At 43.4% G+C, this 24,397-nt stretch overlaps 1 protein-coding gene across 3 annotated transcripts in view; it reads right to left on the bottom strand.

Annotated features, from left to right (window-relative positions):
• The window catches only part of TTYH3 (tweety family member 3), a 77,256-nt gene extending 61,861 nt beyond the window's left edge, over positions 1-15,395 (bottom strand). For 2 of the 3 annotated variants that reach the window (XM_030459547.1, XM_030459549.1), the window contains exon 1: positions 15,090-15,331. In XM_030459547.1, the coding sequence (XP_030315407.1) occupies positions 15,090-15,212 (123 nt within the window). In that variant the 5' untranslated portion in view covers positions 15,213-15,331. Of the gene's footprint in view, positions 1-15,089 lie in introns of all 3 variants that reach the window. The other variant, XM_030459548.1, reaches the window with a different exon arrangement.
• Positions 15,396-24,397: the final 9,002 nt, after the last annotated feature.

Below are 24,397 nucleotides of genomic sequence, written 5' to 3'. Positions count from 1 at the left end.
AAAGCAAGAGCAATTCACTAGAAAGAAGTTTCGAGCAGCCCCAAGATAAGATACCCTGAAGCCACAAAGCAAATATCTGCAATAACTCTCATGTCTTCATGTTGCTTTTTATTGAATGAAAGCAAGTGGTGCATAAACTGCAGAACAAAGCAGAGCTGAGCATCTGCTCAAACACTTTTACAAAGCATTCAGTAACTGTTTTCACTTGACTCTATGCAGCATAAAACCCACCACAATACCTCTGGAAGTAAATGTATGCAAGTAAAGTAGATCTCTTTCCTTTATGGGTCTGTAGAAGAACGTCACAAGACCCCATTAAACTTCAGAGCAGAAGAAGACATTGAGAGAAGTGTTTGGTTTTCCTGGTTCTTCCCATCACCTTTAACAATAAAACAGCCAGCTCAAGCTTTCATTAAAAAGGAAAAGCAAGCCTGAATGTTTTGAGAAAACATTTTAACTTAACTCTACAGACAATACTAGTAGGGAAAAGATGCAGGACTTTGTAGCAGAGAAGCCCTCCCCATTCCAGGCTGGAGAGCAAGGATGCTCCTGATGGGGGAGTGGAAAGAGTGAAGGCAGGAAGAGAGATGGCAAGAATACATCCCTGGTGCCTTCAGGGGTTTTAATCACATTAGCTGAGACAAGGCAGTCTGCTGCACTCACACCTTGAGATCAGTAACAGGGTCTCTAGAGGGTTACCTCAGCTTGCAAATGACACAGATTCACCTTCTTACAGCCTTGCTGCATTAGTTTAAGGACACACCTCATGCTCTTCCTCCTCCCCTGTTCTCCTGGTGACACAGCCCTCAGGTGCCATGCACCATGCAAAGCAGGATGCTGCTCCCCACACAGATGTCACTGGATTTACCCTTCTTTGGTCCACATTAAGGAGGGTATTTACATGAGGGGATGCTGCCTTCCTAAATTCTTTGTGCCCTCCAACCTTCCTAGGCACCATAATCCTGTTTACAACATGCTGGTTGCTAGGGAAGTGATGATATTGCCACTAGATTTTACCTGCAGGTAGAAAAGGCCAAGTGAAGGAACACAAGCAGGTTTTTGCATATATTTAAAAACTGGATAGTGCAATCCCACACATAGGGATTAGGAGCCTTAACAGCTTTTGGAGGCAGAATGTAACCACAAGGCACTTTCCCAAGATCCTGAAAATTTTCCTACGCTCCAACCTCTATATCCTTAGTCCAAAGATTAGGGTGAAAAAGTGACAAGATCACATAACCAGGCTCCACAACTCTAACTGCTTTTTGTTCATTACTGCCTTTTATAGAGCAAGGATTCAGGGAGCAGAAGCAAAAGCTACAAACTGTCTCAGTTCTGCCACGCTTGGTGAGATGCATGACTGACTCAGCTTGAGCCAGCAGAGCAGGACAGGGGACGTGCCTGGAATGGGGAACCCCACTTGGAAGGTTATTTACCAAGAGTACAAGCATAGGGGGTTATCTGGGTGCTGCCTGGAACAGCCTAAAGATCCCAATCCTTGCAGGCAACAGGGAATCAAACAAGACACTTCCCTGCCTACCCAGACCCTGCTCAGCAGGGCTGGAGGAGCTTCAGATCTTTAAAGCCAGGATTGTAAAAGGAGTCAGCACCGTGAGGATGCTCACAAACAGGGGCCAGCACTGTTCTCCCAGCTCCTGGTATGGTTTGTATATGCATGCCTGCCTGCCTCTGAACCCTTCCTGGCCTGTAGCACAGTTCCAGCCATCAGGACACTTATCTACATCAGGTGATACATAAAGCACTGGAGTAGAACCCAAAGAGCACAATCCAAACCACAGGTGCACCAAGAACAAGATTCTTATCCCTGGAGAGTTACGTATGTTTTGAGTACAAGAAGAAAATACTGTTTTTTTAGTCAACATCAAACTCTGCACTGTACAACACTTCCTTACTGCAGCAATAGAACAGTTCTGTGGTTCTGATTCACACGTGTCCTAACAGAGAAAATAGCCCTCACTGAGAATAAAGCTGAGGACTACATTTCAGTTTCCAGAAGCTCTCAGCCCTGTTTACAATCTGTGTCCACAGCACATAGGAGAGAACCCACACGGACCAAGGTCCAACTGCACAGAAAATACTCAGGACCTGTTTTCCCAGGAGAAGTGACCTGTGACTTGCCAGAAGGCAATTGCATGTCAAAGGCTATATCTCCAAGGATGAGGGTCTTGGAGGACTAGTTTTAGTATCAAAACTGCAGTGGTGTATTTGTTTGTGAGTAGGAAGAACTAAACTGCTGGTAGATCCCATCTAAAGGGAAAGGTGTTAGAAAGAAAGCTCTGCACTCTATATCAGGCAGCAAATTTCATTTTGGAGAGGAAAATACACAGATATTCCTGGTTCCAACCTGAACTCTGATGAGCATTGAAGGTCTGTGCTTCAAAGTGTTTCTTAGATACCTGATATGTTATTTAATGGATCAAATAATGAAGCTCACTCCTACTGAATCCAGCACAGGTAAACCAAATCTAATTATTAAGTTAGTGCTGGAAGTCCTGCCCATAGGTTATACCTGTGGAACTACATTTCACCTGGTGTACCACAGAGTGGAGTATCCCAGAGGCACATCTCCTCCCAGCCCAAAATGTAGCCAACATCAGCAGACCATGACTCAGATCCACCCACCAAACAAATTTGGAGTCTTCTTCAGCCCTGGGAACATGTTAAGAGGTGGCTCAAACACAAGCAGAAGATGCAACAGCTAGCAAAGAGCTATTTAATGTATTTAGGAGCAATAATAGGAAAAACAGCAGCCTCTCAGAGCAATTTTTTCTTGAGAACAAAATAAACAGCAATGAAATACTATAGTAGCCAATTAGATTTGAATTGCTGTAACAAAATCCACATAAGCTCCAAAAAGGTTGAAATGGCACTGGAGTTACCCAGCAAACATTTGCCACAGTAGGAATTCCAGACTTTAGATACAAGCACACCCACAAGAATTAACACACCAAGGGGGGATTAAGGTAACAAGATTCCCATACCTTCTCATCATCATCTGCTGGGAAAAGAGGCAAATTCAGAGACTGTCCCTTCTTCCTTCTCCAATAACCTCCACATTGCCCAAAGCAAAGGCTAAGCTGCACTAATAAAAACAGCAGAGCTGCCACAAACTGTCCAACCTTGTTATTTACACCTCAGCAGAATGCTCACAGCATCTACTATCGCTCACACAGCTTCTGCCAGAGCTGCCTGCTAACACACAGGCATTGGAAGCACATCCCAAAGTCCTGCTTGTCCACACAGAGTATTTTGTCAACAGCACTGGGTGTATTTTATACTCATCCCCTTTGGTTTAGCCTTCAATATTAAAGCATTTAAAATGCTTTTGAAGAGCTTGTGTTTGAACAGATTTTAATTTGCAGCAGGTCAGGCTGCAAAAGCTTGAAAAATAACCCCTGCAGTGATCAAGGGGTTCACTGTTGCAGCACTCAACCTGCCCCAGAACAGAGTCTGAAACCAGCCAAGAATTTTATCAGGATCTCTACCTTATGTTGTACTTATGGAAATGAAAGGCTATTCTGACCTCCTAGATTTGTTGCTCCCACTGATTTGAGTTGATTCAACAGCTATTGTCCAACCTGTAATAATTTTGGATATTTGCACATATAAGAAATGGTGAGTGACCCAGAGACCTCAGAAAGCAGGGGTGAAGCACTGTCCTACCCCATATCTCTGCTCCACTCAGGCTTGTAAAGCTGACAATAACTCAGACTGCTTCAGGAAAGGATGAGAAAGTCAAACAGAAGACATGGGTCACATTTTGAAATCCTAAAAGGCACACAGGAAGCACTGTACAGTGATTTTAAAATAGCACTCTCATCCAAAGTAAAGACTTCTGTTTAGCTTACAGAAGTGTCAAGCAAATAATTCCATCCTCATTGAATGTGCTATCTGTGCTTTCTACTAAATCTAGACAGAAAAAGACCAAAACACAGCTGATCAATTTTTTCCTGCCACCTACTACAATTGAAATGGTTTCCCTCTTAAAGGGAGCATGAACATTAACACTTGCCATTGACTACAAGTACCTCTAATATGGTCTTGTGCCACAGCTCCCATTTACCCAAGTCCAAGGCATTCAGTCTATTACTAAAGTTCAAGTCCTAAGGAAAAAAGAAAACAAAACAAAATCTACACACCCAAACAAACCTATTTTTTTAATTGTACCAGTCCAAGCCAAGTGACAGTCAGCTATCTCTGTCCTTAGATTTTCCTAGGTCTGCACTTTTTGGTATTGCTGGCACTTGACAGTCCCAAGTTAAATAGAGATCATGTTTTCAGGATCTACCATTGCATTCACAGTGATTGTAACTACAAGTAGAGTTGTAGTAAGGGAGAAATTTAAAAACTCCTTCCCTAAAGTCTTCTTCAGCCTTCCATCTAGTTCTCCTGCAAATAATAATAAAGAAAGAAAAAAAAAAGCACAAGTACTTCAAAGCTACCAGAAGTAGCCCCAAACTTCTCTCAGAAGCCCCTCATCTTCTGCTGCATGGGTCACCCACAGATGTTAGTTCTGAAAATTACCTTCCTTCATATTTCAGAACCAAGAAGAGACTACAAAATAATGGATGTTCACCATTGGTCTGTTTCCCCCAGAGGAGTTAAAAAACAAAAACCACAAAACCTACCTGGTACTTTTCATTGTAAAACATTTGGCCTTTTCCCTAACTTCCAAACAAAACAGGCACTGCTTGCAAAGCCTGCAAGTGCTCCTGTTACACTCTTATTCCAAGAGTAAAATTCCCACAGGTGCTAAAGTTTTAAGGAAAGATGCTTGCATAACTTTTCATTAGACTCTCCTTCCTTTTTTTCTCTCCTTCAAAGTTACGTTATTACACTTTCCAAGGAAAGTATTATTTATAAGCAGGACAACTCCACCCTTTCTTCTCAGTTCAACACCATGAGGTAGGATTCAGCCAGAGGTCACCCACTAAACACTCTCAGCTGCTTCCTTCATTTCTGTGCCCTTCCATATTCCTTCCCAAAATCCAAACGGAGTAAGACTCCCTACATCTGCATTTGCCAAAAATCCACAATTTCTGCAATGGATGTAGCACAGCTTCTTACAGCTGCAAGTGTTCCTAGGCTCTGATAATTCTAAGCCCATGGCTGGGCATCTAATTAAAGGAGGAACGAACTAACGAGTTTTACCAAAGGCTTTTGAGTCACCATTATAATTCTCACCCTTAATCGTCAGCAGGACACTCAAAGGACAACATGAACAGGATCAAGAGCAGAGAGAGGAGGATAGGGGGGGAATAACCCCCCCCTTCCTCCAGCTGATGCTTTCCCCCCCCATCACGTTTCTCTCCAACATGTCACTGTCACTCAGACCCCCACAACCAGATCAAACCCAGCAGGAAAACGCCTGAGCCTTTTGGACAGCTGAATGCAAAAATGCTTCCTGAAGCTGCCACAAAGCACCCATCAGCTTTTGAAAGCCGAGGAGCATCAGAGCTGCAGGGCCAGAGGCTCCTCAGAGCTCTGACTCCAGCGCTTCCATTCAGTCCCAACCCCCACCCAGCGCCAACAATCACAGTTCAGTCCCAGGCTCCCGAGGAGGCAGAAATTGAAAACACGTTTTCATTGAAGCACAGCTTGAATTTCATGAATTCCATTACTCTCGACTTTCTCAGCGTTTCCTGGAGTGGATACTGTAAAACAAGGGAGAAAGGGGCAAAGGATTTGGGGGGGGGCAGGAGGCTGCACGCAAGGCAGCAATCGCATCCCATCCCTCTGGCCACAGCCACAGAGACTACAGAGGCACTTCCAGGGAGGAAGCAACATAAAAAATGTCTATTCCTAAGCTGAAGGAAGTAAGTGTATGCTAAACACAAGTTTAGGGAATAAGGAAAGCACCAAACTGCCAGAGGCCTCAGAACAGTAACATCATCTGCTACTACTAGCACTGAAATAGCAAGGCTGCAGGCACAGCACAGATGCAAAACAATTTCAGCAATGCAACAGAAAGCATCTCTCTGGTTGGCTGAAGAAATCTTAGCTACTACAGCCAAGTATCAAAATTACCAGTTGATCAGCTACAGGAACTCAAGCATGCTCTCAAACCCAAGAAAACAACCCAAAGTACAGTGAGGTCACACATTGCCCACTACATTGTTCAGTGATCTGCAGTTCAGCACTAAAACAACCATCACCACCAGAGACAGCAGAGCACCAAGCAATGAGACATTCTTACCACACACACTGTTTTCACCCAGTCCACTTTGCCATTATTCAGGTTTGCTCATGAACAGCAATGGTACCACCACTGATACCATTAACAAACTGGTTCCTTCACCATCACCCTCTTTCCCCTCTCCTCCAAGCTTGGGCCTTATCTCAAGGAGTCTGACATCATCTGCACCGAGTCCCCCTTGTAACAGACACCATTATGCAACTGAAGTGCCTCCATTTGGATCTGGGTGTTATTTTGAATCTCACTGTTGAATAGAAGGCTTGTTTAAATTCTCTGCATGAACAGCAGCATTTTACAGACTGAAAAGGGTGCCCATGCACAGACACCAACACTGGCATAACAACGTGGCTGAATGTGTTACACACTTGTGAAACATCCATTCCCCACATTCCCCTTTCTCCTTGGCCAGGAAGAAGTCCAGCATTGTTAGGACTGATTAGCAATATCTTTCATCCCTAATTTCACACCACAAAGGGCTTTCATGCATGTGCACGTGTGGCACCATTCTGAGAGGTATCAGCCAGAAAAAAGCATTTAGCACTGACCAAGGGAATCTGAGGATGTAATTCCAGTTTAAGTGAGGGTGAAGGGGAATGTTAGCTCTTTCCTCTGGCTGGTTTTAATGCTCTTCCTACTACTGACCAAAGATGCTTATTTTTTTAAAAAATTAACTTAAAAGAAGCCTGGCACATATTACATCTGCTGAAGCAAGCAACCTGATAACCATGTGAAAAGAAACATTTACAAATGTTACCCTCAAATCCAAGTGCACAGGAGAAGGAAATGGGTACAAGTATCATGACTGAGTTTCACCAACTGCTGTGTCCATGTATTGCACACTAACCCACTTTTTTTTCCCACAAGAGAATAGCCTTGCAGCCTTAAGCATATGACTGGCTTGCAAGAACATGCACATTTGTGGCTTACCAAACCCAAAAGCTCACAATTATAAGATCAGACTCAAAAACTACAACTGGCTCATTACCTAGAAATTGTAAAAAAAAAAAAAAAAAAAAGAAAAGAAAATAAAAGAAAAAAATTATTTGAAATTAAAGCCTTTGCAGCATGGAAGTATACTTTGTTTTGCTCTTTCCTAGGTGATCTAATATGAAAATGATATGATTTATGATCATAAAAGAAGTAGCACCAGTATGTCACTGCCTCACAGTGACTATTCAGTAGGTACTTGTGAACCCTTTCATCATGCAGCAAGTTATTTCTGGTTTGGGGATTAAAAAAAACCAAACAATTCCTGGTTTTGCACCACTGCAATACAACCAGCAGCCTCAGCCACTCCTTAAGTGGAGGTAGAAGGATTTCTAGCAGTGATGGCTTTTTTCAGACTACCATCTGAGTACATCCCCAGGACTAAAACCTTACATGAACTTTATCCTCCTTGATTTTAGCTCACCTGTCTTGTTAATCATCACCATGAGATTAAACAGAACCAGTAGGATAACACACCCATAAAGTATTGACAGCCGGGCTGAGAGAGGAGCAGGGTTACTGGGTTTTGGTTTTATTATTATTAGAGACAACTTCACAGCATATATCAATATGTCCCCTAATATTTTGAGTCTTATCCATTTCTTAAAAGTGTGAATTAAATTTGGTACATAAGGCAATCCTGAGATATTCTGAAGTAATTCAAGTCTCATCTGAATCTTAGAGCAAATAAATTCCCAGACATCACATCCCTTCCCACAGCTCTGGGAATTACATTCCCTTGAAAACAAGCCAAGTTCTCCTATCCACTCAGGGGTAATGGGAAATCTCAGTGTAACTGATGGAAAGTTTACAGCTAAAAGATAAAACAGATGCAAGAGGGGAACGGACAGTGGTTGAGATGCCAGCTGTAAACAAGATGCTGACTCCTCTCCATCTCAGGATTATGAAGAGTGAGCACCATCTTACTCAGTGCTTGCTTGCAGCCACCCAAGCATATTCACTTGCCATCAGAGATGATAGAAGAATGACTTCAGGAGAAGCATTAATCACTGCTGCTTTGTCCTCAGCCCACATCCTTACAGGTACAGAAGTGTTCCCAGAAAGGAGTCACACGGAGCTGAGCAGGCAAGCTCTGCCTCATCAACACAAACAGCATCAACCCTTGGTTCTGGACCTCACCTTCTCCATCAGTAAATGTGCTGGTGGGGGGGAAAAGGATGGGGGGAGAAGAAGTGTAAAATTAGCCTTGTCCTGGAAGAAAAAGGAATACAAATAAAATAAAGAGGAGAGAAATGCAAAAGGATTGAAGAGTTTTTGTTTCCCCACTGCCTGCTTTGAAGACATGCATATCAGGGAACCTGATGTGAAACTTGATGTGACAAAGGCCCATGACTTTTGTCTAGCACATTCTCAATAGACAGACCTCAGTTTAAAGTTCAAAAATAAATCTAATCCCAAACTACAAGTAAGAGATCAAGGCGACTTGTGGCACAGCTCCTTAATCCACATTCAAAGCCTTGGGATTAAGTCAGAGAAAAGCACCTGACTTCTCACCCTTAATCTCCAGAGTCATGCCTAATGGGATATGTTCTTCTGGGTGAGAATTTGTCACTTTCCCTAATAATGAAAAATCAGGAGCACTAAAAAGCCACACCAACATCTGCTTGAAGTACTGCTTGTTTTATTAGATCAACACTTAAACAAAGGCTTTTTGTTCATCTGAAAAGTGTAGATTTTCCTCTGCTTAAAAAAAAAAAAAAGTGGGGGAAGATATGGGAGATGGTAAGACTGAACTGGCTTTGATTTAGTCCTTTCCAGAATGCCAGTGATCAGGCCTTGCAGCTGGACACCAAGATAAGCTTCCTAAGTAGCTACACAATTTTGGCAGCAAGCTGAAGGTTGGAGACCCTCATCTGCATTTTCAGTTCCTGTTTAGACTTTCTTTTTTCCAAAGCAAATGCAAAATACAAGGTTCCTGAATGTCAGCTTCTCTGAACCAACAAATGTGTGTGTGCATGTAGGTAAGTAGTATATAGGCAGCACTCAGAGAAAGTGGATGCATTGCCCCAAATTTACTTTCTAAGTACTTAAATCCAGACAAGGAGACATAAGCAGTTACACCCATCCAGGGAGAAAAAAAAAAACCAAACCAAAACAAACAAAAAACCCCTGCAAAAGCATCTTCTCTGTGCAGGATTAATACTTCTAGGATTCTACCCAAATGAAGCAAGCATGGCTTATATCTTTACACACCCACTTTCATCTCCTTCCCTCCTTCCTCCACAGGGTATTTCACATTTCTTCAGTTACCTTTTACCCTTCTGTGTGTACTTTGCTCTGCCAAAACCCTGCATTCAGAACAATTACTGTGTTTCACTAGAGTAAGGTAATCTACAGTCAGGGTTTCCAGAAACTGTGGGGTCTCAGGAGACCATCTGAAAATGCAGCAGCACAGCATGGGTCAGCAAAAAAAAGTAAGGCTGCAGACAGAAAGCTGGCAAAGGTTGACTTTTTTTCCTGTCTGTATACCATATGCTGCTGGATGACTGGATGTATCATCAACAGAAAGGGTTGTGTGCCTACCTTTAGTAAAAATCACCCATCCAAAACTGCCTTGATTCTACGTTTTTTGTTATTTATTGTACTGATGTTCCCTAGTGAAGGCTCTTCCAGATCAACCAGAGAACAGAGTAGGACTGCAGCAGCAGTTTGCTGATAAGAGGTATTACTGCATGGTTCCTCATGCAACCAAGACTGATGAGTAAAGGGAAGAGGGGATTTACCATCAGTTCTTAAAAACCTAAAAGCTACTTCAACCTAATTAGAAAGCATTGGATTCTACTAACCAGGGCCATCTAATTTTTCTGGAAATATGAGCAAACTTATGCTACAGCTGCATAGCTGATGGACCACTTGGAAGGGGTCCATCTACTCTGGAAAGAAACCTTCAGCCTAACCCCTTTAAGAAAGGCACATTACTCTCTGACTTGGAGCCAAGTAGACAAAAAGACGTCATCCAACTTGACTCATACACATGTTTCCAATTTACAGCAAGACTCTTGGTTTCAGAATTGAAATAAGACGCCAGTACAGTAGAGGAAGTTCTAAAACAATCTCTCTAATCCAAGACTTTTTGCAGTTTAGGCTCCATTGTGCTTCTCCAGCCAAGAAATACTTCCAAAGATGACATGAGCTGTTACGTGTAGGGAAACAGCCTCACAGAGCCAGAAAGTACCTGACAGACTTCATTTCTTGCTGAACCTTTGCCTACAGGTTCAAATGCATATGCCTTGGATTTGAGTCTGCAAGCCAAAGAAAGGGAAGCATCATTGGACTTGCACAGCACCTTTTACTTCTGGATTCCCCCTCAACACACATCCAGTAGTAGAAAAAGAGTATAACACCACAAAAGCACTGGCAAACATATGAAAGGAAACCTCTGGGTGACACCACTAAAGTGAGCATCTCAAAAACCAAGGACAAGAGCATATCCCTGTTGTTATCAATGCTTCCTTGAGCGTGGTTCTGCAGCTTGATTGGTGTGAACCAATCATCCAGCTTTTTCCCTAAAACACATCCATCCAGCTGCCATTGCCTCTGCTGCCCAGGCATTTGCAGCTGTGGCTCTCACAGGAAAAGCACGATGTTGGCACAAGGAAGGAGTTTCAAACATACTGGACAACTTTGTGGATCAAGTCTAGCTTGATCCACACTTAACCCAAACATTTACAAAGATTCAGACCAACATTGCCATTTTGCAGCAATAAGAAAAAAGCAGAAATTCAAGACAAGGTACTCTGTAACTTTGCTTTTACGACCTCTTTTCTTCTTCTTCAGTGTTTCTAGAACACTTCTAAGCACACAGCAAGACTTAAGATTTACAATAAAATGTTGTAGGCTCCTTTTTTGTTAGTACCAAAGGCACCCTGTATCAAGCTGATGTCCCATTGCCTGTTGTGCTGTATTAAAAAGCCATTCAGCTTCCCTACTTCTATCCAGCAGGTAACCACACTACCTCAAGGGCCTTGGCAAACTATATCCTGAGCAAGTGAATTCAATGCCATGCAGCTCCCAATATCACAAATAGAATTACTTATATTACCAGACTAAACTACCAGCAGCAGTGTCAGGACTCTGCTAGTGGCCTGATTTACTTAGCTGGAAGGCAAGTGGACAGTACTGGGAAGATCATCATCACCATTGGTTCAGCAGCAAAAGGCATGGAGACCAGAACAGGGATTAGCATGAGGCTTTCAGGAGGAACTCAAGCTTTGCTCCATTTTTACATTCCCTTCACTCCAGAGTTTGTGACTCACTATACAATGAAAAGGCTTTGCAGAGCACTGCAGTATGAGTCAGATGAGAATACAGCCAGCACAAAACTGTTCAGATCAAGATATATTCAACCCCAATGACTCATGGGAGGGTCAGGAAAAGAACTGGTTGGATAAGATCCTCTGCAGGGACAACTCTATAGACCAAGTCCTGCAAGCAGCACATGAGGGCAGCTCTGGCAGGACCATCATGCAAACTCCTTGGAGAAGAAGGACCATTCCCCATTGAAGTTCACCTCCATTCCCCCAGAAAGAGGAAACAACAAGTGGTACTGCTGTCCACAGCCTGTCATGATGGAAGGAAAGCACCTAAGGAACACACTAAACACATACATTTTTAAACAGTCCAGGAGGGGAAGGATCTGTTCTGCTCCTCCAGCCTGGCACACTCTGTTCTAACCTAATGCAACAAGATATGCTGAAGGAGATGATAAGAAGTAACTAATACCAGGAGAGAGTGTTTTAGAGACTGAGCCAGGTGATAAAGGTACAGAGCCAAAACCTGCAGCTGCATTGATCTCAGCCCTTGGCAAGGACATTGCCTTAAGTATTTCTCATGCTCTCAGACAAAAGGAGGAAGCCCCTGTAAGTTGGTACACAATGGATGCAGCCACCTTCAGCTACGCCAGTGCACAGTGGGTGTCCCTCCTGCTCTGATGAAAGGACTGAATGGGACAGAAGAGCATAGCTAGCTATTAAATCTACATCCTTCTAGATATTGCCCATCATCCCGGCTCCCAGAAGATACAACAAAAACCTGGACTTCAAAGCCCAGCAGTATGTGCTGATCTGCAAGCTATGTACATTTTAGAGAGGTTTTGAGGGACAACACCTTGTCTGCTGCTCCAGTGGAACAGTGGCTTGTGCTTGACAGTAATCCTGGTTGAGTACAGGAGGAAAGCCTGTTTCACAGCAGCCTCCTCACCTGCAGAAGCCCATGGCACTGGAACAAGTGAGGTGACAACATTCAAACCCAAGCCATTGTATTTAACTTTTGGTGGAAGTGGGATGTTCAGTTGATGTCCAAGTTCAAAGCCTGTCATCAAAACGCAGTACAGAAAAGGAAGGTCTTTACTGTGATGTTACTAAAGAAAAGTTTCATAAGGAAAACAATGCTTTTCCTTGGTCGTGGGTTGGGAAATCTTTCCTAGAAAAGCAATGAGGAATCAGAAAGGATACACTGCTTCCTTCCTCATAAGAAATCAGAATGAGCACACAGAGCCTTGCTGTATGTCTATTTATAATGACAGTCTAGCTACCTGATGACTTGAAGTAATGGAAACAAAGTATTTTTAGTTTAGTAAAGGTAATCCTTCTTTACTACAGCTAGAGACACTCTACCCTTTCCCATCTCCATAAACTCCCTGCTAGCATCCCCCCAACCTCTCTCCAGCTCTTGAATGCAGAGTGCAGTTTAACAGTTTAAATTTAATAATCAGCCCCCAATGGAATAGAAAACAAAAATACATACTTTGTGCCAATGAGACGTACAAAGAAAAGAAAAATGTGAGGAATCTAAAAAAAAAAACCAAAAAACCAAAAAAACCCCACCCCAGACTCTTATTGCAGGACATATATGCTATTGGCAGCTAAATACAAAAGGTTCCTAAAGAAAAGGGAATGCCAGCACAGGCAGCAGAGAGAGCAAGGGATGCAAATTCATAACAAAGCTAACAGAAAAAGCTAGAATTCAAACCAAAAGCCTTCAGAACAATTTAAAGCATGAGAGAGCATTTAGCATTACAGCCCCCACTCCCGGATTAAGTTTCCCAGTTCCACTGTATTAGAATTAATCTACATGGCTGTGAACTCCAGAGTCAACTTGCAGAACCACAGCAGCTTCCTTATGTAACCAGTGACACCGAGAACACCAGAGCCTGCTGGATCCCCCTCACCAGCACCAAAACCAGCAAAGCTCCTGCTACTCAAATCATTCCCTTGACAACAAACACTTCAGTAATCCAGACATTCAGGTTTGGATTTGATAAAATGTTTTCTCGCGAGCTGATACAAAGACTTAAAAGGCCCCATAGTGCTGTGCAAGAAACCCTTAATAGCATCGAAACAGGGGAGGCAGCTACACAGGAGAACAGCAGAAGGCTCTAAGTGGGAATATGATTACTGTAGAAAAATTACTGACAAACCAACTCAACCCCAGAATGTTGTGAAGAATGCTTTTAAGCAACTTAAGTACATCTGCTCTCTATTCAAAGGTCAATGAGCGCTTGTTTCCTGATAACACACTCCCCAACAACATCTTTCCATGAACTCTTCACTTCCGATCTCCAGCATCTCACATCCCTTGTTTCAAAGGCTGCTACCCTCTGAGGTCAGGGAAACACAGCTAAGCTGCTGTGCAGCCTTACAGCTGTGTGTGGCCATCTTGAACTCTGCTAAACCAAGGGAACGAAAACAAATTAACAAATTGAAACACCGAATAGCAAAGTTAGGTCAAAACTTTGTTTTGTTTACCGGTTTAAAGATGTTACTTTGTATCTACCCCGTGCTCTTTGATAACATCTCTCACATTTTGCTCTGGCTTCAGCCCACAAACCTCTTTCCATCTCTTTTTAAAAATAAAAAGCCACAACATGCTGCTTTCTGAAGTATTTCTATGACCTTTTATTTCTACGACAAACAAGAACCATTTAGATGACCTTTCTGCCTGGGCACGTGATAGGAGGCTGCATATATAGGACACTGCAAGAATGTTGAGAAAAGCAAAATGGTGTTTTCAAAACCAGAGACCGTGGCAAAGCGAGGCAGCAGAGTCACTGCAGCTCTGTTCCAAGATGACAGCAGAGAACACAGATGTTAGAGCACACAGATTCACTCCACAATCATTTTAATTACATGCCTAGCCAACCAAGCGTCGGACGCAGGCTAAGCAGCATTAAAAAAAAAAAAAAAAAAAAAAAAAAAAAAAAAAAAAAAAAGCGGCACACAAGTATTCTGTAAGCATCTTCCTGTGCACTTGATGCTAACGCCGCTCTCATGCATTAAGTCATCTGGTTTCCAGGAGGCAGAGATTCGGTTTCGGAAAGGCGCTGCTGCCTCTTGGCAGGGCTGGGGACATCGCTGAGGAGCAGAGGGCAGCGCAGCCACCGCCAGCCCGGAGGGGTTACGACCCGGCCAGGGGCACCAAGCTGGGCCGGTGCCTTCGCCTGGACGTGGCAGCATGCAGGGACGTGGGGAGGGCACCTGGCCAGAGCTGCCTCCTGTACCCTTTTCCAAGGGATCATTTCACCTCTTCTCAAAAAGAACTCGGGCTTCCAGCCTGCTGGAAGCAGCCCCAGGTTCCTGCTCACCCCTCTCGGCGGAGCGGCAGCTCCTGCCCAAGCCGGAGAGACCCCCACGTCCTGGTCTGCCCGACCTCTGCCCCTCATGGAGTGGACACCCACCACACGGAACAGGGGCGACATGGCACCCACCGACTCCCCCCAAGAAGCCCCTCTCTTTCTCCTCCGCATCCCGTGCCCCGTACAACCCCCGGCTGTACAAACACCCCCCGCCCGGCTGCAGGGAGGGGGACACAATGCGTGCCTGTCCCTGTGTCCCCACACACACACAGACCCCACGAGGGGACCTACCTGCTGGTACTCGGCGTCGTGCGGTCGGAAGTCAGCGGCGGTGAGCTCCCAGCGCAGGCTGAGGTGCGGCAGGCGGTGCAGCAGGCTCACCCACCAGGGCGGCGAGTAGCTGACGCCCGCCATGCCCGCCGCCTCTCCTCACCTCACCCCGACCCGCCGGCCATGGAGCGACGCCGCACTCCCTGCTCGTTCGCCTCCCTCTCTCTTCACCCTCTCCCCGCCTGGCAGCCCCGCATGGCCGATACCCCCCCCCCCACTACCACTCCTCCGCCTCCTCCTCCCTCCCGCCGCGCCGATCGCTCCCTCTTTGTTCGCCGAGAGGCTCCACCGCCTCCGCGCCCGGCACCGCCCGCCCGTTCCCATTGGCGCTGCCGCCGTCCGCCCCGCCCCGGCCTCTGGGACCCGCAGGGCTCCCCCGGCCCGGGGTTCAGGTGCCTGCTGCCGGGTTCGGCCGGGTTGCCCGTTGCGCCCCAGAACCCTGGGTTCGGTAGCCCAGTTCCGCCGCCACTGCGTCTAGGGTTGTAACATGGCGCCGTGGTGCGTGGTCGGGTGTTGTTGTGTGGGTGAACGTCCGGCAACAAATGCCGATCCCTTCTCTCATAGAGAGACCCCCACGACCCCCTTTCCCCCCAAAATAGCCCCAAAGGGAACCCAAGCGCTTGGCACCTGCCTGCAGTGCCCCTGAGGGAAGTGCCGATCCTCAGGCACCAAGGTGTTCACACAAGTTCAAAAGCCTCGTTCCCGGGACACCAGAGCCCTGCTTGGTTCCTCAGCCTGTCCTGGCTTTTCCAAAAGCTTCTAGAAGTACCAAGGCGTCTGAAGATGCATTCGGACCCCCCCTGCGATTTTCCAGCCCAATCTTGACTTGTTCCATGGAGTGTTCTGGTAGCTTTGGCTCCAACCATCCTCTCCGCAGGAAAAGGCTTGGCCTCTTCCAGACCCTCACCCAAAGCCAACTACACAGCCCCATTAGCTTCTGGGGACTTGGAATTTTCAGCTTGTTTTGATGACTACACAAATCAGAGCCAGGAATCAAACACCTCACCATTTAAACACTGACAGCATCTTACTGTGTAGCACAGTGGAGCTGTGCAGAACGTATCAGCACGGCTTGTGCTCCCCACAGAGCCACTCAGCCGTGGCTTTCCCAAGGATTATACTCTGAGCTGATGGGAAAGGCTTTTCATTTCTTTCTAGAGAGAGCAGAACCAAGTTATTTTTAGTCTTAAGGGTAAAAAATATGAACATAACCTCTCAGGGGGACATGTTGGAAACCACAAGGTACATAAATTCTCTGGGTAACGTTAGGATAGTGTAATAAAAGAGAAAAGATGAAAACAGCAGTAGCTATATCAGACTCATTCAGCTTATTACAAAGATCATATTGTTCCTATTACAACTGAAATGCATGGATATATTTGCTGTTTTCTTTTAAAAACAATAGATCAAATAATTTAGTTCTTGCTCTAGTGCTGACCTGAATTAATGCAGGAGCTCCTAAACTTATTCAGGCAAGCTATTCAGACCGTCTCCTGAGCCTTTGCTATCTCCATGCAGTCCTATGAACCAAGGTCTCCCCAACCCAGCTCTTCACCCACTGCTGATTTGCCAAGCTGGAAGTGATGCATCACTCAACACGATTTGGAACTGGAAGGGGAAAAGGGACCATCCAGCTTTCTAACACCAAAAGTCTCACTACTTTTACAGGCTTGAGAAACCTTCATCTAACTAACATTCTTTAGACTGAAAAAGCCTCAAAAAAACACTGAAGTGCTGTGAATCCTATTGAGAAAAAAAAAAAAAAAAGGTCAACAGCACTACTTTTTTCTCCAAAATGGTGGTAGATCAGTAGGTATCACACAGACATCTCTTTTGCAAGTATGATTTTACTACATTCCACAAATGCAGCTAAGACTTTATGCTGCCTTTCCTGATGTAAATAAAGAGGGTAAAAGTGTTAAAACGAGCTACTTAATACACTGGGGCCAAATAAACCTGTTTCTGCTGATGTTGTGAAATATTAACATCAATTTTAACAGCTTTTGAGGACAGGATCTTCATATGAGTATTATCAGCATAGCTGAAAGGAAATCTTATCATTCTCAAAGACCAAAAAGAAACATGTCAGAGGATTCCCAGCCACGCAGTATGTGAACAAGTACAAGATATACAAGGGTACAAGATATAAGACCTCAGCCTCCTCCAGCTTTCTCAAAGAATAAATCTCATTTTTCTGCAGAAGAGTAAAACAATACCTAATTTTTTTATTTTTAATTTGTTTGGTTGGTTTGGGTTTTTTTGTTTGTTCTCTTTGTTTATTTTGTTTTTGTTTCCTTTTCCCCAGTCTGAGCAAGGATGGGAAAGAAAATGTTTTCAAGCCCAAGGATCCAACATATTTCACCATGAGCTCAAACCACCCAAAGACAAGGAGCAGAAAGAGCTTGCTGGGGTCAGAGCTTTCTTGGAGTGAGCCACTTATGCCACAGAGTTTATGCAATTCAGCACCAAAATGCTCAGGGCTGGAATCTGCCCTGCAGATGTTACTGCTGCCACGGGCCTCTGGATAGACAGAAAAAACCCCACAAGGCTGCAAGTCCAAGTTCCTCTGCCAGTAAAAGGATGGACATGAAATGAAAGCAGATGCAGCAGGGGCTCCACACTGAGATTTTATTTTTTTTGTTTTAAGACATTGATGTAAATAAATTAAAAAAAAAACACATTTTGGAACAGATGACAGAAAAAGCTGGATGCTATTAAATGAGGGTGTAAGCACCAGAGTATCAGGGTGGCAGTTTGAGGCACCATAAGGGGGACAGGGAGTAAATGAGGAAGGGAGCAGGCTCGGCAGCCCTGGTGTGCTTGTATCTCTCACAGCCATTTGCTGTGGAGACAACTGGATTAAATTATAGTAGAATGAGGATTTGGGATTACAGAGAAACAGAGGCATCAACAGTTTTAATTTCTCCCCTGCAATTATTTGTAATGATACGGGGAAATATGAAGAGTAAAGTGAATTCAGCAAAAAAAAAAAACAAAAAACAAGAGACAAACTGCAGTATTTAGCACTAGCTGTACTTCCCATGACAGGACACTTCAGTGTGTTTTACCATGTCAGGAAATGGGGTTTGCATATCTTAGATGTCTAGGTTCTCCCATTTGATCCTATTCAGGTAATTCTTGATTACATGAGAACATGACAGCTATCAAGGCTCTCATGTTTACATTATAGAAGCCTTTTTCCCTCACCTCACAAAAAGGCAGTTCCTGTTTTGCCAAAGCAAAATAAACAGACAAGCCACTGCTGTAACATCCCAGGAATATAAACTAACAGTAAATCAGCCTCACATGGAAAGCAGTTCTCCAGTCAACCACAGCAAACTGCAAATGTCAGCTTGTTAGCTGGTAATCCTGCTGAAAAGTAACCCTAAGAGCCATATTAGCATTCACTAACTTGCTTTGACAGTGGCTTTGGTAAAGAATCACTGGACAAAATAGGCAAATGAGATCTGTTCCAAAGCAAAAAACAATAAAGCTAAAAAGACTGGTCTAAATCTCTAAAATAAGGCAGCCAGGGCTGTCCCCTGTCTGTCTAGGACCATCAGTCAGTCTGCAAAGGGAATCCTAGAAATGTATAATTCTTCACTCTTCACAAGCCTCTCTCTGACTCCAGATGTCCCTACTGATGTGACACGTGCAATGAGAGCACCTTTTAGAACAGCAAACTCATACCTCTGGCTTATTCACTATGAGATGAAATAATTCAGCTTTTAATATACTGTGAAGTGAGAAGTCTTTCCCAGACTGTCAGACCTAATATACCTTATGAAAGGTTTTAGCCAACAATACTGATTTTTTTTTTTTTTTTTTTTTTTTTTTTTTTTTTTTTTTTTTTTAATAAAAGGCAAGGTTGAACTCCAAGTGCCAGCAGATGGATGATTTACCCTCTGGAGACTAGGGACTAAATTCTGGACAGTCAGAGGGAGGTCAGTGAGACAACTGTCTCTCAGCACTCAGCTGCTAATGTCAGGCAACACTTCCACCCTGCTCACCTCTGCTGCTTCAGAAACTCTGCCCTTACATCGAGCTCTGCCTCCTTCCTGCTGAGCCAGACTGTGCCTCTATTAAGAGAAACCTCCCTCTCCTCCCAGGGTTTCCTCTCTATTTTGCTGCTGAAAGTCAAAGGACACAACAAAGCCAGGGCTGCTCTCCAGCCTCTCCCAGATTTTGCTGCCCCCTCCATGACAGCTCAGTCCCCAGACTCTGCAGCCACATTACCAGGGCCATTCCTGGTTGATTTCACCTCCCAACTCCAAGAATTTCCCTGGGTGGAGATGGCTGCAGACAGGAACACACATTTGGGTCTTTGTTGCTTTCTTCTTAAGTCATCCCAGGGACTTTTGGGTTTAAACAAAAGAATAGCCACAACGAGGGTGTGCATAAAAAAGCTTTAAGCTTTCAAGAAATCCTAAGAAAAGGTTGGTTCTGGCATTTTCAGTCCTGAGGCAATGCTCTCTTATATTCTGCTTGTCTTTTTATACATGGTGAATTCCAGGGAAATGGGTGGAAGATGTGGAAATCCTATTGCAAAAGCACCTGCCTGCTCCTTTCCTCTCCCCAGAGAGCAACACACAGAACATTCTATTATTTAGTTAATTGCAAAGAAACAATTACAAAGGAACTTGGCAAATTCTCTCTAATCACAGTTCAGTGAGTTCAGTAGGTTCAGCAAATTAGCAAATAAGTGAATATGAAAAGGAAAGAGTAACACAGCTCAAATTGCACTTTGTTAATTTGTTTTGTCACTCATAGTTTCTGTTTAATTATTTAAGGTATTTCTTCATAACATTCTACTACATTTTGTACAATAAACATTTACCTTCATAGAAATGCAGCAAGTGGCTATCACATATCTCCTGAGATGAGCAAGAAAACTGCTAATTCTGAGTATAAATTATAGAAAGACTGTTCAGGAAGAACTTCCATGTTAAATAAAAAGAAGGTTCTGCCACAATTTGTGTAAGATACAAATAAGGATTATTGTTAGATAATAACAGTGCTAAAGAATGTTTGCACAGAATGTTGTAACTTGTACTACAAGCATTAATGGTCAATCCCCTGTTTATTAAAAGCTATCCTAATTTTCCACGCCTATGCCCAGAGGCCATTTAAACACATCCTTTTTTTACAGCAGCACCATAACCAAATGATAGATTTTACAGTATTTCAGTTCTAAATTCATGTCCTAAGAAAGATTTCCAAGCTCCATTACGTTCCTGAAGCAGAGCTGACAGGTTGAGGAGGGGCAGAGGAGTAAGATGCAGGTGTGGGATTATCTGGCAGACAGGGAGGGACATGAGACAGCCCTCTATATGATGTCCCTCCTGCTGCCTGGGCCATTTTGAGCATCAAGATTTTATGACACATCTGTTCACACTATCAAGAACAGAAGCCCTAGAGGGGTTTATGTGGTACCCAACACAAAGTGTCTTTGAGCAATGTTGGCAAGAAACCCTACCAAATAGTAGTGATGTCACAGTCTGAGCAATCAACTTGAGATTTTGTTTTATACACAGCTCAGGTGAGGGGAAGAGCATGAATGCTGGAGACCAGAAAAGATGTTTGAACAGGTTTGGAAAAGCTCATCAGGACTGGCAGGGGAAGGGGCAAGAGGAGCAGGTTACAACTTAATCTGTAGACTACAACAGAGTGGAGTTAAGACGCACTCAATAACACTGTTCAGGGCCAATCCTTTGAGCACAGCACAAGTACCAAAGGCCACAGAGCAGCAAGTGCCAACGTGCCTTACATGCATCTGAAAAAAGGGCAAACTGGTGTCAGAGCTCTCTCTACCAGGCAAAGAATAACAGCAGCAAATGTGAGAAAGAAACAGAGGAATTGATGCAGCACCAGACCACAAACCATGCCTGAAAATCTTCTCCCAATAACCTAGAGCCAAAAATGGTTATTTCCATGCCCACAGAATGAATGGAACTTTTTTTTTTTTTCCCTTAGAAGTTCACATGGGGAAAGCCATCAGTGAGCTGACAAACCTCCCATAAACAGATGCTGCAAAGCTTGGAAGTGTCAAGGGCATTCTGACTTCAGCTGAAGCCAAAGTATGGTTTAATACAACTGGTGTGAACACTTAATTGCTTTCAACTGAATTCAAGAGCTGTCTCTGCTCCAAAAAATCTTGTAAAAACTTTTCCGTTCATGCTGCATGGCTTACCTCCAGTGTTTAAGATTTAAATTTGAAGTTTCTGCTAAGGAATCCAGAGCATATTCCAGTGGAGCAGAGGAAAGAACAAAAAAGTGAAACTTAGATAATAAATTCAGGAAACACAGATTGTTTGGTTGAGTCTTGTACTCTTACAGCTGGTTTAGTCCCACAACAAGGACTCTGCGTGATAGGGAGATGACTTCAGGATTCCCACATCTTCAAAGCAGGTAGCAGGGTCTTTTACCTTGATTAAACAGCATAATTTTTTTCTTGAGAGGACCTGAAGGCTTTTCCAGGGAAGCTGGAAAGGAATGTATACATCCTAGCTCCTTCCACCAGAGCTTCACAAACAGCAGCAATAAGCAGGGCAGGGAGCTACATTATAAGTAAACTAGAGAGGCCTTGGAACTCTGTAATCTCCTATTCTCCCCCCCAGCTGATAGCAGACCAGTTTCATCCAGCCCTTTGCATGTCTAAAGCAATAAAAGACCCTAGCACAGGGATTGCTCTGTGGCCAAAGGAAAACCAAAGAGTGGTTATCTGTTCTCCATCCCTCCTACAAAGGGTTTCTGAGAAGTATCCATCAACAACATATTCAGGCATGAATGGTCACCACAATGAAGCTTTTACAATGAATTTCACTGGTCTGGTAAGTGATGAGCATGATTGCTGCAGCCAACAAGCAAGAAGCACAACAATAGATGAAAAGGCATAAATGAAACTTGCTGTACTCTGCACAAACCCAGGTATGTTTGAGGCAAGGGCATGGCTTTTAGTTATAGAACTGCATGACAGAGTTTATTTTCTGAATAAAGCCCCAGAAGCTATGACTGAAAGCAAAAGCCCATCACCTCTTCCATTTCCACTGGGCTGTGGTCAAAACCAGTTAGTTCCCAATCAGAAAATCTTGACTCTGTACTAAAGAAATTTCACACCCCACATGTTTAGGAGTTATCTTGTTACCACCAGCTCAGGAAAACAGTTGGAGGTAAGAGGTCAACCTAGGTGCAAAGTGAAAACAAGAGGAGCACACAGGAGAGGCCAGAGGAGCAATGCAAATACAGCAACTGCAGCAGGAATGCAGGAACCATTAATTTACAAACTTTAACTTTATTTGAAGTTGAAATTTGAAAGTTCAACAATCAGAAGAAAATACATTGCAATCACTTTAATTTTTAAAAGGTCCCAAAATAAATTAGATAAAAAACACACAATTCTACATATTAAAAAATATCATAAAAATTAATGGTGCTCTCATATGCCAAGATTAATCCTTTTCCATTTTGACAATGTTAAATGTTGCTGGTGCCAAGATGATTTTTATAGCTATGCAGAAAGCAATACAGTTTTCAGGTCCTGATGTCCCAGTAAAGTTTTATAGGCATAGGCACTTAAGGGCAAAAAGAGATGAGGAGAGATAACATCCCATGAAACTCAGATCTCTCCCTTCACACAGGATCCCTAACTAAACACTACTGTGAATTGCAAATGGTTTCAGGCAGGCAATGTTACCCTGTATCAGTGGAATGGAAAGAGTGCTGTCGGGTTACACAGCTTCCAGTGGAGTTTAATTTTACTTTGACGCCCCCACAAGGTCACCAGCGTTTTTTACAGAAGATTAATTTTTTCAGGAACTGAGTATCTATGCATTGGGCTACATCATTTTGCTGTCCTCAGCTCCATCTTAAGGAAAATGCCATTTATAAAGAAATTAACTTTTTCTTCATTCATTGTTCTACACTGCCCAGATTTACAGGTGCTGGCCTTCAGATTGAAGCCACAGAATGACACCTGCTGTCAATCACTCCTCCTTTCAACACATTCCATTACAGCATACAGCAAAACATTAAAGGCTACTAATATCACAGAGGTTTCTTTTCCTACTGTACTCAGCTTTTGATGTGCAGTGAGCATACAGTATCTTCCAAACTGAGATTTAAGTATGATTTTTGATGGTTAGGAGATAGACTCAAATTCAGGAAGCTCTAGACATGTTTTCATTCATCCCAGAAAACATTTGCTCTTTTTCACTCCAATTTCTGTCTGTGCCTTTGGGTCATACCAAGATCCTAACTTCTCTTTAAGCCAGAACTTGTCTATTGACATCACTACTGGTAGTCATAGTCTGTGAAACTTGAGTCTGCTGTCTTGGTCCTTACAGCACAGGAAAAGAATGTCATTTTCATTATATTTGCTGTCTAAGTATTTCCCTATAGGGTAAGAGCTTTGTAGGTCTATCAGTCTTGATCCTGACATGCTACACTCTCCCCTTAAAGTGTCAAGAGTCCTCAGCTCTAGTTACTCTCTGGAGGTATCTGTGACAGTCACAGTTACAGACCTGAAATGTTAGACACAAGCAACTCAGTATAGCTCTGCTTCTATTTAGCCAAGTGACTCTTTTCCATAACATGACTTCTGGAAAAAAAGTGGGAAACAGGTCTCAGCTTCTGCCAAAAGTGTTAAATCCCTTTGATTCTTTTATTTTCTATATCTTGTAAGCCTCTCTGCAGATTACAGTCATGTGACTAAAACACCAGCAGGAAAAATTAACCCAACGGGAGAGTAAATGACATTCTTCAGGCTGCTTTGGGTATGGAAAGCTCCCAAAACTGCCATTGGAAAGAGCACAAGCAGCATTTCCACTGATGGGAATAAATGAAATCAGCTGCATTGTGCTGCAGCCATCCAGTTTCCTCTTTGGCTGCAAGTACTGGCATGAACTGTGATAAGCTTCAGATAGTGCTTCATTGAAATCAGAGAACTGAGACAGCTCTCACTTATTAGTATTCTGTGAAAGAGTGGTGACTGATTTTTAATTTAAAAAAGAAGAGGGAATAGTTGATAAAAATCTTCTATTTAAAAGTGTGCTTTCTGTTTACAGGAGTCTTTATTACTGCTTGATGACAAAGAAACCGTTATGGTCTCCTCAAAAATGTCACTGTGTGTTTGTAAAATTAAATTCTCCTTCCAGTAAATATCATATCATTTATCTAGTTCACCTCAAAAAAACCTCACACACATTGTAATGTTTATGAGGGATGTTGGCATCATCTCCTTCTAGCCAAGACAGGATACAGTCATCTGGAAA

This window comes from Calypte anna, chromosome 14 (genome assembly GCF_003957555.1).
Source record: "Calypte anna isolate BGI_N300 chromosome 14, bCalAnn1_v1.p, whole genome shotgun sequence".
Taxonomy (NCBI): Eukaryota; Metazoa; Chordata; class Aves; order Apodiformes; family Trochilidae; genus Calypte; species Calypte anna.
This window is presented reverse-complemented; position numbering and strand designations above follow the sequence as displayed.